This window comes from Capricornis sumatraensis, chromosome 2, assembly GCF_032405125.1.
Source record: "Capricornis sumatraensis isolate serow.1 chromosome 2, serow.2, whole genome shotgun sequence".
Lineage (NCBI taxonomy): Eukaryota > Metazoa > Chordata > Mammalia > Artiodactyla > Bovidae > Capricornis > Capricornis sumatraensis.
The window spans coordinates 64,834,850-64,854,223 of record NC_091070.1 but is presented as its reverse complement, the minus strand read 5'-3'; the positions used below and the strand labels follow the sequence as shown (position 1 = coordinate 64,854,223).

At 37.8% G+C, this 19,374-nt stretch overlaps 1 protein-coding gene across 2 annotated transcripts in view; it reads right to left on the bottom strand.

Moving 5' to 3' along the window:
- ZNF106 (zinc finger protein 106) overlaps positions 1–19,374 on the bottom strand; it is a 55,173-nt gene that overhangs the window by 4,225 nt on the left and 31,574 nt on the right. Inside the window, exons 5-17 of one of the 2 annotated variants that reach the window (XM_068964638.1) lie at positions 17,056–19,236; positions 15,376–16,006; positions 14,127–14,196; positions 12,597–12,751; positions 12,453–12,513; positions 11,637–11,972; positions 9,496–10,276; positions 9,096–9,151; positions 7,844–7,989; positions 5,678–5,812; positions 3,357–3,473; positions 957–1,148; positions 447–509 (exon numbers count right to left, since the gene is read on the bottom strand). In XM_068964638.1, coding sequence (XP_068820739.1) covers positions 447–509; positions 957–1,148; positions 3,357–3,473; positions 5,678–5,812; positions 7,844–7,989; positions 9,096–9,151; positions 9,496–10,276; positions 11,637–11,972; positions 12,453–12,513; positions 12,597–12,751; positions 14,127–14,196; positions 15,376–16,006; positions 17,056–19,236 — 4,924 coding nt within the window. The remainder of the gene's footprint in view (positions 1–446; positions 510–956; positions 1,149–3,356; positions 3,474–5,677; positions 5,813–7,843; positions 7,990–9,095; positions 9,152–9,495; positions 10,277–11,636; positions 11,973–12,452; positions 12,514–12,596; positions 12,752–14,126; positions 14,197–15,375; positions 16,007–17,055; positions 19,237–19,374) is intronic. The other variant, XM_068964640.1, reaches the window with a different exon arrangement.

The window sequence follows — 19,374 nt, the reverse complement described above, 5'->3', positions numbered from 1 at the left end:
CTCTGTGAGTATGTATTCTATAGTGTTCGAAGTATATTCACTTTTATCATTTCATTGGATCTGGACAAAAAGTTCCTGAGGCTGAATAACCTCAGAAGTTCAGACTAGGAACTGAACTTCAAAAGTGGCCTCTATGACCCAAGCAGAGTCTCACGGCTGTTTCTATTTGTGCTATTTTAAACAATATATCATATCTACTTTCTTAGAGCCTCAGATGCTCAATATGTCTCACATTTAAATGAGACATTCAAACTAAACCTGATGTAAACTTTTGAGTCTGTCCCCCACGAAGAATTTTGATTTCTACAGTGCTTAACAGTATCCAAGAGCTTATGGACAGGGATTATTAAGTCTTTCCACTAGAAAGGAGGCTTAATTTAAATTGCAAGAGGAATCCCTTCAAGCTTTATCCACCATTTTATTAAAGATATACCAATAAGGCTTACATGAATGTTGTGAGCATGGACTGACTGATCACTGGAGCCACTGAATACAAGGTCATTCACCACCTTAAAGAAAAAAAATTCAGTGAGTGAGATTCAGTATAAAGTTCTGAGGTTTCCTTTAACTTGTAATACACATTGGCAAATTCTACTTTCCACCCTGTTTTGAGATGAGCATGAATGAGGTATAAAATAAGTTTCTCAGACAAATTTTCTGAACTGAAATTTGTGTGCTGCCACTAAGTACTCTGATAAACTGACAACATATTATTGGTTTTGTTGCTTCTTTGGAATGATTACAAAGTAGAACAGCATTTGAGTATATCTACATTCTATAATAAGATATTTGTCTCTCAATTAATATGCTAAAAATCAGTACATCCTGTGGTGATTGCAGGCCTAAGGAAAAGGACTGTAACCTCCTGTATTCTAAATAAAGCGTTAGAAAACATGGGAAATTTCATTTGAACTCTTCTGTTTGCACCAGACAATGAACTCCTGTTTCATACTTGCCTTCATGCAGAGGATGGTTTTGCTGTGGCCCTCCAGAGTTCTAAGGAGCAATCCATTCCGTGCATCGCGTACGCTAATGGTACAGTCGTAAGAACCCACAACCAGCAACTTTCGGGCACCTTCCTGAGCTGTGGCAAGACAGCTGACAGCCCGAGGGCCATGGCATTCAAAGATTTCAAGTCGTTTGTTGTTCTGAAAAATAAGCCACCATTATATGAAGTAAAAACCACTTAGTTGGAAAAACTCAGCATCAACTAATCCAAATCACTACCCTGATACAAACTCTAAATTCTAACAGCTATCTGTAAGTTTTTATATCCACTGTGTATCCCTAACTCCCCAACCTCTGCCATTCCCATTCCAACACTCTCTGTATTCATGACACCTTCTTCCTCCATTCTAGTGGGGACAGTCTTACGTTATAAACTCATTTCTATCTTTGACCCATGCTATCCTGATCATAATTAGAATCTGGTTCTCTTTTTATGTCCTCTCTCACTTCCCTTAAGTCAGTGACATGAAAGAGAAACCTTTTTTCCATATTTGAATACATTTTCCATGCCAAAGACCCAAGAAGTCTGATTTTTGTCATCCAAAATGTATGTACTCTGTTTGTCATGGTTGCTTCCAAAATTCTCTTTGAGAACTACTTTCTTAGACAACCAGTTTCTCATTCTTCAACTTTTACATTATTCTGACCTTTTTCTGACCTCTGGTTCTGTTTTTCTCTCATAACATTAAGTTAAACTATAGGAGCCTTTATGTCAGTCAGCACAGCATGGTCACATCCTGAATGTGGATGTGGATAAACATTCCTTTACTTCAGATTTTAGACTTGCTTTCCTTACTCCCAAACCAATCTTGTTCGTAGTTTCCTACTTTCCCCAAACTCTAAAAAGGTATTTTAGGTACAAGTATAAGACAAAACTCCCAGAGACTAGGCAAGAGCAGCAGCTGGGAACCTCTATCTCAGCCATCTTAAAATGCTGGGGAGATAGATGAAAGGCATTCAGGGCCCAAAGGTAGACAGGCCAAGGTCAACAGCCCTGGCTCTTTGATGAGCCCCATCATCAAAGCATTGCATTCCACGAGTGTGGGCAAAACAGAAAAAAGGCCCAGCCCTAACAAGGATTCAAAATTCACACCTCTGTAAAAACTCTCGAAGTCCACTTTGCTGGGGCTTTTCGATGATATAAAGACCGTTTCAAAAAAACAAAAATAAAGACCATTCCCGTTTGAATTTGTCATCATTTTGCCCCAAAAGTCTGGCTCCTAACTTCATTTACCTTTGATTACACTAATCTCGCAAAACAGAACTGGGTAATTATCAAGTTTTAGCCTTTAAAACATTTAAAATCTATCTTGTCTTCTGTGATCTATTCATATCAAGTGAACCAAATAATTTGATATTTGATTATATATGGGCTAGTTTCTTCTAACTTGATTCTAAGCTTTTTAAAGGCAGAAACCATAGCATATTTTATTGCATTTCTTGTACGTAGTTCCAGATAGCTGGTAGGAGAGACAGTAAGTACTAACTAAACATATGATATTCTAATTAGGTACAATACAGCAAACTTCTAATACATTGTTAAAAGATGACCAGATGGCCTTGGGATAGAATGCCACAACTAATTAGTAACCAAACCTATCACTTCTACCTCTGATTACATTTTTTATGCATTGTCTTCACTTTAGTCTACGTGTCAGCTGCTGTAACAAAGCCTCCTAAATGGTCTCCAAGCTTCTACTACTATCAGTATTTTCCAATCTGTTCAACAAAAATACCAACTGGATCATGTCTCTCATGCTTTAAAGCTTACAAGTTCAACTACATTAACAAAGCACACAGAGCCATCAAGAATTGGCCTGTGTTCGTTTCCTAAGCCTTATCCTGAGACCTACCACATAACAGTGCTCAATAAAGGTTTGCTCAACAAATGGATTCATATTTGGGTCAGGAAAGAATGAGGCCCAAGGGCATGAAGGCAAACCTTGACTTAGTTCAGTTTACAGAACAGGCTACTTTCATGATACCCTAAATCAGTTCTAAACAACATCACTGTCATACTCAAAGGAATTTAAGCTCACTTTTCATTGTGTCATTCTTAAAATGAGACAAACTAGTTTAACCCATGACTCATTATTTGGCCCCAAATCATTAGGCTTGGTTTAATTTAGTAGAGTTACACTTTGGTCCTGGCACACTTGGGCCTGAGCAGACAGAATGCATCTTGTTTCACTTACAACAGAAGGTAAGTTTTTGAGCAGTAGTTAATTTTGCTGCTTTCTCTTACACACACAAAAACAGGAAAATGGCCTTGTCTTCGTATTTTCTTCCCTCACACACACCACTTCTAAGTGGCATGGGAGTTCAGCCTTCTCTCCCCTACCACTAACCTTTATGTTGAAAGTGACCACAGTGCCATTAGCCAGTCCTGCATAGAGAATTCGCCACCTACTGTGGAGGCAGAGAACCCGGTCTTCCAGCTGTAATTGCTCCACACACTCTCGAGTCTGATAAAAACACACAACACCTGATCAGTAGAGGTTAAAAGCAAATAAGGTATGAAAACAATCCTCTGTGAAACAAGAGTGTGAAATTATTTCTTATGAGGAAGAAAATGTTGCCTCCTCCATTTTGTAGAAAAGTATCTTAGACTGTTTTCTGCTTTGAAATTTGTGGCCAAAGAACCTCAAGCTGTAGGTAACATAGTAAACAAATGTAACTTCTAATAATGTTACCTATGTTTCTAACTTGGAATGTAGAAATTCTTCAAAAGGCACTATGAACTGGGTTTTAGCCTCTTAAATAAAGTAGCCAAAAAGCTGCACTTGTCTAAAAAGGAAAATAAAGATTATAGTTGTATTATCTGATAATTGCATTAATCAAGTACTATGTGCTTTCCTGCTACTGATTCTCTATTTCAACAGCTCCCAAATGCCTCCTATAAACCAGTATCAGGTTAGCTGGTTTATAATTACCCAAAAAGTTTTCAAAATATATAGAACACCAAGCTTCATCCCTAAACCCTGAGATTCTAACTCAGTAGGCCCTGGAATATGTTTTTTAAAAATTTTCCTTCATAATTCTGATGCATATACAGGTTATACAAACACAGTTTGAGCTGATGTTCATAAAATGATTTCCATGAATTCCCAGAACTGTGTTTTATCAATAAAATCTAATTACCTAGAATAGGGCCAATTATATAGTAAGCACTCAAGATTGAATGCTGTTGAATGATACTAAGTGACTAAAATTATAAAAAAAGAACTGTTAATGTGGATTTGTCTATTTCTCCCTGTAATCCCATCAATATTTCTTTACATATTTTGATGCTCTGTTATTCTCTGATAAGATAGATCACTATTCTATCTATCTTGAATGTCTTCTATATTGACCCTTTTATCATTAATAAAAAGCTACCCTTGTTTCAGTAGTATTCTGTCTTAAAGTCTATTTGCCTGATAGTAATATAACTACTCTAGCTCTTTTTGTTACTATTTGCAAAAAAAAGTACATTTTTCCCCCCATTCTTTTATTTCAGCCTACCTGTGTCTTTGAATTTAAAAGTGTCTTGTAGACAGCATAGATTTGATGTTTGTTCTTTATCTAGTCAATCTCCTTTTCAATTTGAGTGTTAATTCACATTTAATATGATTATTAAATATGGTTAGATTCAGACTCCAATTTGCTTTCTATTTGTCTCATTTTTATTTGTTTCCCCATTTCTGCCTTGTTTTGTATTAAACAGTTTTTTTAGTATGCCATTTTAATTCTCCTCTATTAAATTTTTAAGCTATCTTTCTTTGCATTATTCTTTTAGTGATTGCTTTAGGGCAGCCGTTCTCAGAGTGTGACCCCTAGACCAGGAGCATCAGTATCACATGTTTGAAAAATAAATTCTTGGGCTCTATCCCAACCCTACTGAATCAGAAACTCTGGGAAAGGGATCTAGTAACGTGTTTTAACAAGCTCTCTAGGTCCATCTGATGCACACTCAAGTTTTGAATCAGCCTTCTAGAGATTACCTCTTTAAACTGAAACAATCTAGTTCAAGTTAATATTGACTTATCCTCAATAAAATATAGGAACCTTGTACCAGCATAGTTCTAGCCTCTCCCTTTCTTGTGTTCCTGTTATCTCACATATACCATCTATATACATTAAAAACCTAATTATGTGGTATTATAAATTTTGTCTTAAATAATTAAGTCTTTTAAAGTTAAGAATTACGTATTTTTTTTCTGCTCACTTATTTTTATATTTTAAATATTATGCAATTGTGTATATATATGTATATTTTAATGCAAATAATTTTCTATCATTTCTTATAATTCATTTAGAAAATTCTTTCTCAGAGGAGAGATCTATTTCTAAGTCTTTAAGTTTAAAAACTTCTTTTAACATTTCTTTTTCTACCTAGTATTAATTTTGGCATATGACATGAAAATAAAAATCAAGAGCAATATTTGTTGGAAAGATCAAAAGAGGTATATTATTAACAGTAGCAAGTGAAAAGATATGCAGAGAGAGACAGAAAACATGGTTTAGACCTAAGCCTCATTTCTACCAAAGGTTATAAGTGTACTGAAACAGATTTAAAACCAAGAAGATGAACAGAATGAAGCATCTGTCTCAGTGTCTCCACTCTACACAGTAAATATAGTCAAAGTGCTTCAGTATCATCACTTTTGATTTCTCTGGACCCACTTACCTTAACATTATAGCAGCGAATGGTATGATCACTGGAACCAGTGTAAAGGGCAGCATTCTTCCCAGAGGTCTGAGTAACCAGGAGGCAGTTCACTTTGGAGGTATGGCCCTCAAAGACACCAATGCATTTTCGACTCTAAAGTCAAGCACAGTTTAGATAATTACTTGTGGATATAGATGGATAAGATAATGTATTTCCTTAAAAAAAAAAGCTAAAACATACAGTTCATGTTTGTGTCCCCAGAGTTTAGAATAGTACCTAGTATATGGTATCAAAAGGTGTTCAGTAAGTACCTGTTCACTGAATGCCCAGTGAACAGAGGTACCCGCAACTTATATGTTAACTGAGCCATACCAAAAATTGCTTAGGGCAATTTGCTATAAGATAGATCAGAATTTTAATTAATGCTAGGCCAAGTCACTCTAGCATATGGACTAAAGTGCAAGCAAATTCAAACTACAGCTAATTACCCAGATAAGTTGCTGCATTTGATTAGTACGTAGAGAAAGCTTCACAATATTCAAAGACATGCCATCACAGGTCCTAGTGTCCCAGGTGCGGTTTCATAATGGAACACCCTGTTATCTCTGTGCACATACTGTTATATATATTTACAATGCACATACATACCTATACCAGTCTTACAATTTAGAGTTAGAGCCAATTGCCCAAATCTTACATTCATACCTCCTTGTACCATTGCTTTCTTCCTTCAGTCATCTCTGTTGCCCTTCATACATTATTAGGCTAAAGGACCCTATATACCTATTGCCTACAGTAAACACATTTTCTCAGTCCACTGTCTAATCTTTTGACTTTCAAAGACTTCATCAATTTCATATACTTTCACTGTATTTGTTCAGACAACGTAGTGTTCCTAAAGTTTCTTGGCTATCATTATTGATAAACAGAATTAGTTTGACATATGTTTTCCTAGTACTGAAGTATGGACATGAGAGGTAGACCATAAAGAAAGATGAGTACTGAAGAACTGATGCTTTTGAACTGTGGTTTTGGAGAACTCTTGAGAGTCCCTTGGACAGCAAGGAGATCCAATCAATCCATCCTAAAGGAAATCAGTCCTGAATATTCATTAGAAGGACTGATGCTGAAGCTGAAACTCCAATCCTTTGGCTGCCTGAAGCAAAGAACTGACTCATTTGAAAAGCCACTGATGCGGGGAAAGATTGAAGGCAGGAGGAGAAGGGGACGACAGAGGATGAGATGGTTGGATGGCATCACCAACTCGATGGACATGAGTTTGAGCAAGCTCCAGGAGTTGGCGACGGACAGGGAAGCCTGGTGTGCTGCAGTCCATGGGGTCACAAAGAACTGGACACAACTGAGCGACTGAACTGAACTGATACCCTGTGTGTGCTCAGTTGTGTCCAGCTCTTTTGCAATCCCATGGACGGTAGCCCACCAGGCTCCTCTGTCCAAAGAATTTTCCAGGCAAGAATATTGGAGTGGGTTGTCATTTCCTACTCCAGGAGATCTTCCCGACCCAGGGATCAAATCTATGTCTCTTGTATCTCTTGCACTGGTAGGCAAATTCTTTACCACAGGCCACCAGGGAAGCACAAATGACTCAAAACTCAAGAGTCCACTATAAGAAAATTAAGAGTTATGAGCATCAGATTAAGTGTGGGGTAGTGAAAGACTGCTGCTCTTATTAATAACTTGCACAATTCATCAACTCTCAGGGAAAATGCCTCCTCTGACACTTTCCCAATGTTCATTCTATCCCTTCTCTATTATGTAGCAACTAGGTGACAGATCTCAGCATCCACTCCAGGGCTGGGACCTGACTGTCTCTAGCCTATTGTTATAATTCCATCTCCTTTTGCCAAGTGACTGTTTAGGGAGGAAAGCACAGGACCCTTTTTTGGCGGTGGGAGGGAAAAGAAACTCTTGTGCCTATTGACATCTGTGAGCAGGAGAACCTGCTTTAGGAAGAGCTGATACCAGAGAAAATAGAAAGGAGAGAAAGAAAGAATTTAAGTCTCTGGTGACCCCACTGACTCACTAGATCAACTGTATCTAGAGTTAGTCTAAAGCCTACTCCATCTCTGGAAAGCAAACAGACGTGTGTTTAAAAGAGAGCAAGTTCGGAGTTTCTAAAACCTGTAAAGAAGCAAAAACATTCAAACTGATGTATCAACTTACCACTAGATTATAAGCTCGGACAGTTTTATCTGCTGAACAGGTATACAGTAAATTCCCAAATATCTGAATTGCATTCACTGCAGCTTGGTGCCCCTCAAAGCTCCCTTCTGTGGGCTCATCGTCATCTCCTGGCTCTGAAGATATTTCTAGAAAACAATATGTTTCAGAAATGTGTCGGCTTGTATCTCAAAAAATACTAAGAAATTTAAAACATTATGAAAAAGTGGTCCCTGGATTCTCCTAAAAACCTGGTTCGCCTAGCAAAACACCACATTCTCATTAGTGACCTTCATTATGAAGATTTCATATTAAGAAAAGGTAGGGAAGGCCTTTCTCTTAGGGAAAAAATACTTACATAGTGAGTCTTTGAATGATACCCTTTAAGGCACTAAATATCTTTCCACATCCAGTCTCCTCTGCTGCCAGTTATTTTATTAAGGCATTATTTTTAAACTAATTCCTTCTCAAAACAAAGCTCCCCACCCCCCACGCCAACAAAACCTTAATACAGTTGTCCCTGGTAACCGAGGGGGATTGGTTTCAGGATTCCTCCACCCAACATGTACCAAAATCCACAGATGCTCAAGTCCCTTATATAAAATGGCATAGTATTTACATATAACCTATACACATCCTCCCGTTTACAGCAGACTCTTGAACAACATGCTTTGAATTGTGCAGGTCCACTTACACACAATTTTTTTTTTTTCAATAAATGCCCATTACACGATCTGTGATTAGTTGAATCCATAGATGCAGAACTGAAGACACAGAGGCCAACTATTCTAATTAGCTGAACACACGAGAGATCCAGATTAGAGATGTGAGTAAGAAACTGAAATGCCAGGATTTGAGGATTCAGGGATACCAGTAACTGCTGGTCAAAGCATTCCATCCTCTTGGTAATAAGCCCAGTCCCCATTCCCTATTCTATAAGCATATTTAAGTAGATTTAAAGCCTGGCTTTAATACTTACAAAGCTTTTTTCCTGTGATCAATTTATCAATTCACTCATTTTTTAAAAAATATGTAAGATTTATTTATTTACTTATGTATTCCAGAGTGTATGGACTCTAATAGTGATTAATAGCTGTGGCTCATGGGCTTAGTTGCCCCAAGATGTGTGGGATCCAAGTCCCCAGACCAGAGATCCAACCCGTATCCCCTGTATTGGAAGGCCAACTCTCAACCACTGGCCCACCAGGGAAGTCCCTCCTGTAATTCATTTAAATAAAACTGAACAACCAAATACCTGAAGAGTTCTTTGATCCTTTTATGGAGGAGATCACAGTCTGAGTTTCTGCCACACTACAAAATAATAGCAAAAGTCTTCTTAGCATCTGTGTGAACAGGACAAGTAGGAAAACTTGTATTTTCCTGACTCAAAAAATTATTCTAAACAATGGAAAAAATAGCAATGAGACAAGATCAGTTTCTTCATGTGAAATTTTTATATGAAAGGAAAAAACAGTAAATATTCACAACACAAGTGAGAAAGCAGAAACTCTCCATTGCTAAGGAGATATCCATATCATCCCTACTGATTTTCTATAAATGTGACTCTAAAAAATTCTGATTTAAAACAAAAAGTTCCGTTTTCTAATGAAAGAATAGTGAAAGCTGCTCTGATTGGACCAACACAGTATCCTTACCTTACAGGGATGCCATCTTTATTGCGAGTGCCAATCTCACTGGTAGAGCTAACTTCATCACAACCAGAGCGAGAAGTTTCTAATGAATTTTGCTCTGTGGAGTTCCAAATATCCTTTTTAGATGGGCTATCTGGTTTCTCTTCTCCAGATTCAGAAGAATCAATGGCTACCACTTCTAACTGAGGATTAGGAAGTTCTAGGACTTCAATAGACGAGTCACTATCTGGTTCATCTCTGACACTTTCTTGTTCTGGGCCAGTTCTGCTATCTTCCCAGGTGGAGGTTGTCACTTTCCCCCCTTTAGCAGACTTTCCAGTTTTTACTTTCCTTACAGGTTTAGAAGTAAATACATCCTGTTCAGTGTCACTGTTCTCAGGAACATGAGCAGCCCGGAGAGTTTTCTTCTTCCTAAGTTTCTTCTTTTTCTTGTTCCCCCTAGCTTCAGCTGATGTCAGAGTGGACTCTGCCTGTTGTTCTGGCTGGTCAGCTGGAGAGTGGGGCTCTTTTTCTAAAGGGGTTTCTGAAGCAAAGGATAATCTTGGAAAAGAACTGGTACAGGCTTCAGACCCACTGTTGCCTTTGTTTGGCTCTTCACTTTCTTTATCTATGCTAGGAAGACCAGCTGATTGGGGAGAGGGACTGTTCCCTCTGTTTCTGGTAATTCCTTGCTCCACAGAAAACTTCAGTTCTTGGCTAGGCTCATGGAATCTCTCTGTTAGCTCTGATAAGGACAATGCTGCAGTGGTAACTGGATAAACTGGACAACTGTCACTGATCTCTCCTGAATTGAGAAGAAAAAAAAAAATTATTCCATTGTCTTTGTGCCTGCTATGTGTAGTCATAAACTACAATTATCACTGATTGAATTTCTATCAAATATGACACTTTGATGATATGTTAACAACTTTAACAGTCATGGTTTAGTTATCTCACTCCTCAGCTTCCCATAACCTACGTGTATTTCTAGCACAGTATGTATACATTTTGCCTTGCATTAATCTCAAATAATGTACACGTCTTATATCCTAGAAAAGCTCCTTTTATGGGCAGAGATTGTTTCTACTGATCTTTTCTCTTTCTTGTTTGAAACAATGAATGCAAATTACTTTTGCAGTCAGAAAAGGAAATCTAATAAAAGCTATTTTTGAAAAAAGTGTCACCACATTAAAAAACATACTAAATATTATCCATATAAAAGAAACAAAATTCAATATGAAAGATAACATATATTTGATGTACACATCAATGGTTAGTGATGCAACAGACAGCAAAATTTAGAATGATTCTTCAGACTTTTTGTTCAAAAAAAGAAACAAGAATACCACACAATATCAATTTGTTTCTTAATTTTCAATATAGCACCATTGTAGTTATACAAACTTCAGATAAGATTTTAAATAACTTAGAAGTTATTCTCAAACGGTGACCAGATAAGCATTATTTTATAAAGACAGTAAAATCCCTGGCTATTTGTCAAAACCCCCAAGTTCCTGTTAGAGGATTCCAAACACCAGAGCCCCCTGCCTTTCATCATGGCCGCCAGTTCCTCAGGTCTGTATTAACCTTAGTGTTTACTTGAAATGATAAAAACAGTTCAGTAGTGAGAAATCCAGAAGAGGAATATTATCTAGAAAACTGACTGAACAACTTCAATGCCATTTATCTCATGAAAAATAGACAATTCTGTGCCAATCCTAATAAATGGAACCTGTTACATGCTAATCCAAAGTCAATTTAGCAATCCTGTATTAGAGAAAGTTAGGAAGAGTTACCAATATTTAAATAATGCTCCTAAATAAGAAGACTTAAAGAAAAACTATAGTAACTTTAAAAAGATGTATTTATTTATTTATTCATTTATTCGGCTGTGTGGGGTCTTAGTTGCGGCACACAGGATCTTCTATCTTCATTGCGGCATGCAAGATTCTTTTAGTTGCGGATGCAGAATCTTTACTTGTAGCATGTGAGATCTAGTTCCTGAGGCCCCCTGTATGGGAGTGTGAAGTCTTAGCCACTGGATCACCAGGGAAGTCCTGTGATAACTTTAGATTTAATGGACAAGAATGACGTCACATCACTAATATAAAATTGCCCTAGACCCACTACAGGGTTGCCCTTAACACAGAGAAAAGTTTACATACTATTAGCTTGCAGTAATTCCTTGGACACACTGCAAGCAGAGCCTTGTGATATGGCATTCACAGTCTCTTCTTGTTCAGGAGACATGGGTTCTTGTTTAATATGAACTGATGAGTCGGGAGCAGGAACACTGCCATGAGCTTGGAAAGATGTGATTGCTTGGAGAGGGGTTCCAGTGGATGATGGAGACACGTGGGAAGATAGAGGTTCCAGGAAATTCGGGAAAAAAGCACTAGGCAGAAGTGTGCCATCAGTAGATGTTTGAGATCTAACATTCTTCTGTTCTCGTGTAAGGCTAGAGGGAACCTGGTCTGGATGTTCAGAAGGTTCATATGTTTCTAGAATGGGAAACGTACACACATACAAATGCAAAAATGTTATCTGAAAAGCCACTCATTACTGAGCCAACTTGTATTTTTAAAGATTACAAGAGAATTTTTAAAGATGCTCATAATTCTTTAAAATAGATTATTATGTAAGCTATATGTACAACCAATGAGGATACAGACAAGCAGGCATTAATATTCTAATTTTTCAGATTTTAACTGACTTCTCCAAAGTGATATTGATACTAATAGAAGAGCCAAATTGGTACCCCAGTCTTGGGATGCCTAACCCAAGACTCTTTCTATAACATTATTTCTATTGCTAAGGATTTTGGGGACATACAGTCTTACAGGCCCTTCTACAGAAGCATGAAGTCAAGGAGACATGAGAATAATCATATTAACTTTTTCATAACTACTTTAATTCCCCTCTAGAGAAAATAATAAAGTAACAAGTTACAGACAGTCTAGTCCATCAAATTCTCTGAATACCTTGTAATCCCTGTAGAATCTGTATTCTATGGGTCCTCAGGGCACTCATTTCCATAGTTATCTAAAAATAAAGTATTTTGTTAAGCATTTTAAAATTCAACTTTAAGATGATCCTTTTTCATTAACCATTCCATCTGCTGTTACCTGCTGCTTCAGCATAAGTAGCCTTTGAACTTCAACATAAGCTGTCTGAAGTGCTGCACGAGCTTGCAGAAGATTGTTATCCATGCACTGCAACGATTTGCTTAGTTCTTCTTCTCGTAAAGAAATACTCAGCAGCTGGTCAACCTGAGAACGTTCTGTCAAAAGAAACCATAAGGCTTAGTTTAATATTGGAGACTCCTCTTTAATAATCCAGGGAACTGCATCAATTATCTAAGATAGGCCTTTATTTTCTCCCCACTAGGTCACTGGAAGGAGTCTCATCAAATTTTTTACAAATCACATAGTCAAGTCATGCTATCAGAGCTAGAGACCAAGCATCATGGTTTCAAGTGTACCACCACATGGTACCATCTTACCAAATCACCATCTTCCACAGTGATGCTTCCAAGCAAAACCTCTGGGGAAATCAACTCCTGTAGGTTTCACTTTCCATCTTCCTTTATCTACTACCCTCTTCAATCAAGGCTTTGGCTTAGATTGGGCCCCAAACCTGAACTGTTTGCACTCTCTTCTGGATTCCTATTTTTCTAGTCTGTTAGTTAATTTAAAATAGTTCTCTTTAATATAAAATTAAAACCTTGATATATTAAGGTTCTTTAATATAAAATAACTTTAATATAAAGTTTTAAAATACAAATATTTATATTTAATATAAAATAATATATATTTTCCTGAAGAAAATATAGCTTTGAAATAAAATGTCCTACTACGTGTATTTGCTTGTCATCTTTGTATCTGTCTCTTTCCCATGCAATATGCCAAGACCGCTCCCCTAAATTCCAGACCCACATATCTAACTACCAACCGGATACTTCTACTAAGGTGTCTCTAAAGTCCTTTAACTCAAGGGATCCAAAAGGGAACTCCTATCTTCTTCTACCCTCAACCTGTAACTCTCATAAAGTTTTCTATCTCTATAAATAAAGCCATCAACTGCTCCAGCTAGAAACTGGTATCATCTTTGACTCCTACCTTATCACATCCAGCCACCCAAAGTTCATCCAGTCACTTCCTGCACTAGATCTTATACTGAAATGGTATGAGAATCAGTGAAAGGCAAGAGTCATAGAAGCCTATCAGTCAGGGAGCCCCACAAATAACTTCTTGCCTTAATTCACATGAGAAAAGCAACCACGATTCCTCAGAAAGTGAGTGAAATGGCTATAAATGACCAAGAGGGATAAAGACTTCTACTAAATGTCTTGTTTCTCTTCACTCCACTGAAAAGGCCCAGTGAGACTTTCTGGTTTTATACTGAACTCAATTTGTCCATGATATATATTAATTTCAGCTTTCTGGTTTAGGTGGTATCACATTATTTCTTCTATAGCTCCAATTGGATATAGTAGAAAATTGAACTTTTTCTATGCCCTTAAGCAAGGCATCAAAAATATCATAAATTAATAAATGGGTGTTCTCTGTTTGATAAGCTACACTTGTATATCAAGTTGTAAAAGGCTGAAGTGATACAAGAACAGTTTCTTTTTGCCAGAATATTCTATACTATACCTTTCTTTCCTTTAATTTTCCTTCTTTTATTTTTTCTCTCAAGACTTGGCAGTTCAGGAGAAGATCCATCCTAAGGAGATTTAAAAAAAAAAAAAGAACAATATTAAATATGCAATGGCCATTATCCAGGAGGGGGAAAAAGAATCAATTCTAAGTCAGTCATACATTATTATTCATGATTGCTACCATCAGGATAGTTAGGAGTTTCATATATATGATACGAGCTCAAATATTAGTTGACTGAATGTATCTGACCAAAAAAAAAAAAAAGAAATACAATCAAGGTTAAGTACCTACCTAGCATCCTAAAGGTAGTAAAGCCCAAGGGCTTGGGCAAAGCACTTCACCTTGGTAAAAGCTAGTAAAATATCTGATTTCATAGTTTCTACTTAAGAATTCAGCAAGAAAATCTTTACAACAAAAAGTTTAACAGTCTGTGAGATAAGACCCAAGACATCAGCTATGCCATAAGACAATCTCTCATCCAATACTATCTGCTACAACATCTAGTTCAACAGGGCAAAGATGGAATTTAAACCCAGGTCTACAACCCGAGCCTTTAACTAGTTTGTTATATTCTCTCAATATTAAAGGAAACAGTCCATTTTCTGAGTGTCAGATTCCAGTCTATACTACTATCAGCAACTCTTTCTTTTCAGAAAGGGTTCCTGAAAGGGTTAAGCAATATTAGCCATCAGAGGTGCCAAAAGAGAAGTGTCAGTGAAGTAATGGATTCTAAAAAGACCAGGCTAGGCAACTTAAGTATAAAAGACAAAGTAACAGAGACTAAGACTATGCTCATATAGATGCACTCTCATAGTATTAAAACTACCTTATTAAGCCTAATAGTTCTGGGTCCAACAAACATACATGCCCTACAAATACAACACTAGAGTACCTTTCTTCAATAGCAGTACAGAATGCATCATGAAAACAGATAAAGTTACAGCTGAAGATGTGGCTCATTCCTTGGTCAGGTGATTCAAAGAATCATTGGCTTAGAGACTAGTTTTAGAGATGACTTCATATTTTCCCAGTACTGTACATTCATATTCAATTACATCTAACTTAGTAGAGCTACTCAGTGAGAGAAACCAGTAGGACAAAAATACAAAGAGCCTCAGAAATCTTCTATTCCAGAGTAGGGCAAAACACAAGCCCAAGTACCCAAGAAAAACATTACGTTTTTCTTATCATAGCCAAATCACTACATGAAATGTTCTACAAAACATACAGGAGTCATACTCACTCCAGTGGCTCTTCGTTTCTTTCTAACATTCTGGCCATCATTCTGTTCAGCACCAGAGGTACAGCTGCTGTCTGTGGCTGCATCTGCCAAACTGGAGTTTGCAAGGGCTGAGGATGCATTTGATGATAAAGAGTTTCCTTCTCCATTACTTTCCTGGGCATTATGATTCTCTGATAGTGTAGAACTCTCCTGGCTATGCAGCTCTTTGGTCAAATCCATCAAAGGTATTGTATGGTCAGGAGATAATTGCGCGCTATGTCGCCTTCGAGTAGCAACATTTTCAGTTCTTTCATCTGTTCTTAGGGAGGCAGCCAGAGGTGTCACTTCCTGCTTAAGGCTCATGGTTGGTTTTTGACTCTGTGCAGATCTGAATGAATTACTAGGTGAAAAAATCTGCTGGGGCTCATTTTCTTTGCCTGTGCCTTCCTCACTGAAGAAGCTGTACACAGATGGAGCCCTGTCTATGATCACACTGCTCTCTGAAAGGCTTCGCTTCCTTGCCAACCCAGGGGATGAAGAAATGGAAACACCTTCCCACTGGAATCCTTCTAGATCAGACAGATCAGGCTCACCATCCAGATCCAAGACCTCTTGCTCATTTTGAACCAGAGGCACCATTTCTATGCCAAACCTCAAGAAAGAAAGGAAAAGAAAAAAAAAATTCATAAATCAGACACAGCTGGGAGAGGGGGCACCACTTAATGTGCCAAACTCTACTAGGCACAGAGACTGCAAATGTAAATGGACGGCTTCTGCCCTCAAGGAGATTATAGTCTAGTAATTCTAAACATAAAGTAAGTTAACTCTATTATAAGTATTATAATGTAACAAATAGTAAATTAGATATTTGTATATAGCTATATACAAAGGGAAGGAATAAAAACTGAAGGTTTTATTTAATATGGAGCTCTAAATCAACAGTAAGTATGTAATTTTTAATAGCAAACAAACAAAAAGTGTTCATCAAGCATTTACAAGCAACAGACACCATGCTAAGAACTTCATAATTTCAATGATACTCACAAGTTATGGGAAAAGAAGGGACAATAAATATGTTATTTCAGCAAGGATGGAAATTTAAGCCTGGAGGGCTATATAATTAAAACACAGCAGGATGATTTGCAAGTAGCAAACCTATGTTGAACACTGCTTTCCCATTCAGAAAAGTTTAGTGCCTTAATGTAAGGTGAACAGCCTAACTATTATTACACAAGTACTCAGGAGAATGTATTTTGTGATCACAAATACAATGTCCACAGCAGATACAGAAAGATAACCATCTATACGTTCTAAGGAAAAGGTAATGAGAAGTTATATCTAAAAATTGCATCACTCATTGAGATCTACAGTTAAATACAGGGCTACAGATAGACATCTTTGTAATGCTGTCACTTTATGGCTCCTATCACCAAAGTGATGGATTTCTAATGGTATTTTCCCCACTTCATTTCTCAGAAGTAGGTGTGTTTCTTTGTAACCTGAATTCCCTGCTAGGAAACACTTTATTCCACTTGTTATAGAGTAGCAGTCACTCTTGGATATTTAAACCAGACATCTACAACAGATATTTTTTTTGCAAACATTTAATTAAACTCAACAAGTAGAATTTGACTACAGCGAAAGGGTAAGTTTAAAAGAAAAAAAAAAAAAAAGAAATGGATACTGAAAAGAGGCACACACCTGGGTAAGCCTTTGCCTAGCTCTTGCTTTTTCTTGGTTACTTGCTGAATGACCTGTTCCCAGTTGACATTTCTTCGAGATGCATTTAGAATCTGTCGAAGGGTTGGCTTGAGTCCAGATTCCTTCTCTGTCTCACTCTTTCGATGACCACTGATATTGCGGATGCGGCGAGCACTATTGAGGTTTGGCTCAGGAAGGTGTGCTCCAGTTTTGCTCTTCAAGCTAATGTGCCGGGTTAGATCTCTCTGGAGTGAGGCAGGAAAGCCAAGCTTGCTTAGTTCAGGCAGGAGGGGGCCTGAGGGTTGACCTATATCACTTTTTTGAAGCTCGGCATCCAAGCTAGTACTCTCAAAGCCTTCAGTTTCATAAGATTCATGAGATTTAACAGGGTCATCAACCTGTGCATCTTCTAGAGAGGTTTTCAAACCTAGCAGTAAACCAGACTGTGGGCTGGCTACAGATGTCATTTGTAACTCAGTTTCTTTTTGGTGAACTGCTGAGTTACACGGGGAAGTGGATGGTTTTCTAGATGTTTCCAGGTTTTGGTCATCCCCCCTTTTCTCATCAGCAGCAGGAGTACTGCAGGATAAAACTTCTGTAGTGGTAGAACCTAGGGTTTCAATTTTTGTCCCATGCTTTTCTGTGTCATATATCTCTCCATCACTTTCATCTTCTAATGCCTGTACTTGAAATTCAATCTTCAAAGATCCTTTTTCAGACTCTTCTACATTTCTACTTGCTTTTGCATAATTCCTGGTCCTTTTAGAAGCGCTAAGTGGATTTTGCAATATTTCATGACACTGCAGCACATCTTTGGCTTTCTGTAATGTATCACTTAAATTTTCATCAGAATCCCTTTGAGTTCCAAGTGAACTTTTATTATTTCCTTTTAAAACATGAGGACCTGAACTTCGCATTTTGGATATGCAAGAACTCTGATTATCTTCCACAGTGTGTTTAGCCAAAGGATTTGAGTGTTCCCCAGAGAAAAAAGAATTAATTTTGGTGTTTTTTGAGGGATTCTTTGAATCTTGCTTTTGAGGAACTGATTTACTGTCTGGAGTTGGAAGGAGTGGGGATTTTAATGATGCCCTCTTATTTAAATTAGGCTCTTGTTCAGGTTTTTCCGTAATGGGGCACTCTCTCACCACCTCATAGGAAGCAGTGCAGTCAGATGAGGTTTTGTGTTTAAGAGATCCAATATGTTTTTCTTTTCCTGTTTTCGGTTTTTGAGAATTATTTGTTTTATTATTTTGGGGCTCTTTTATTCCCATGGTTATCAAGCTATAATCAAAGAGAGGCTTATCTACCATTTCTGACTTGTTACCAGTGACTTCTTTCATTCCTGATTGTAAATCCAGAGTCTTCTGTGAAGGGTAAGGAGTCCAGCGACGGAGCTTCTCCCTTGCTACACTGCCACTCTTCCCACCAATTTTGGAAGTGAAGGTGTCTGTTTGTTTAGTGGTTTGGCTTTCTAGCTGCTCAAAATTGAAGTCAAGCAAGCCTTCTGAATGAAACTTACCACTTGCAAATCCTTCAGAAGGACTTCTGTATGTGGCAACTGCACCAACTTTGTCATTCTCTTGCCACTGCCACTTATACCTGTCTTGATTGTATTTGTTTGAGTTAGATTTCGTACTCCATAGCATATTCATGTCTTCCATTTGACAGTTAGAATTTCTGTTTCTGCCCGGTTGAAATTTGTCTCCGGGGCCACTGTAATTCCAACTGTTGGTACCACATGCACTGGATTTCCAATTTCCGTTACTGCTGTTCATATGCCAACTGGAAAAGCCACCTGTTCCTTCAGAATGCCAACTGGAATTCCTTCCTGTACCATTATGATTCCAATCTACTGTCCCACTATTTGAATGCCAACCACCTCCAGAATTACTATGGCTGTGAAACCAAGGTGAGGAACCTCCTGCACCACCCTTATGCCACCCAGAACATCCTCTTGATCCACCATTATTTCTTGAAGAATGTGTGAAGCTGTTTTTCCTACTGTTACTATAGCCATCTTTCTCCCACTTCCTGTCCCACTGAGGAGGTCCACGATGATGCCATGCTGGCTGGCTGTAGCTCTCTCTGTCTTGGTAAGGGATTCGGTCTTCTCGTCTCCATTGGGGTCGCCTGTCATCAGAGCTTATTTCTTGGCTGCTATTGGAAGGTTTATCTTGTCTAGAAGAAAAACAGTCTTTTATTAGTGATTTAAAGGAGTTCTCAGAATTCCTTTAAAGGCATAACCCACCAAACATGCCCTCTGCCTTCTCCCTCTGTCACTTAGAATATGTAACTTAAGAGTATGTAATAGTCTTA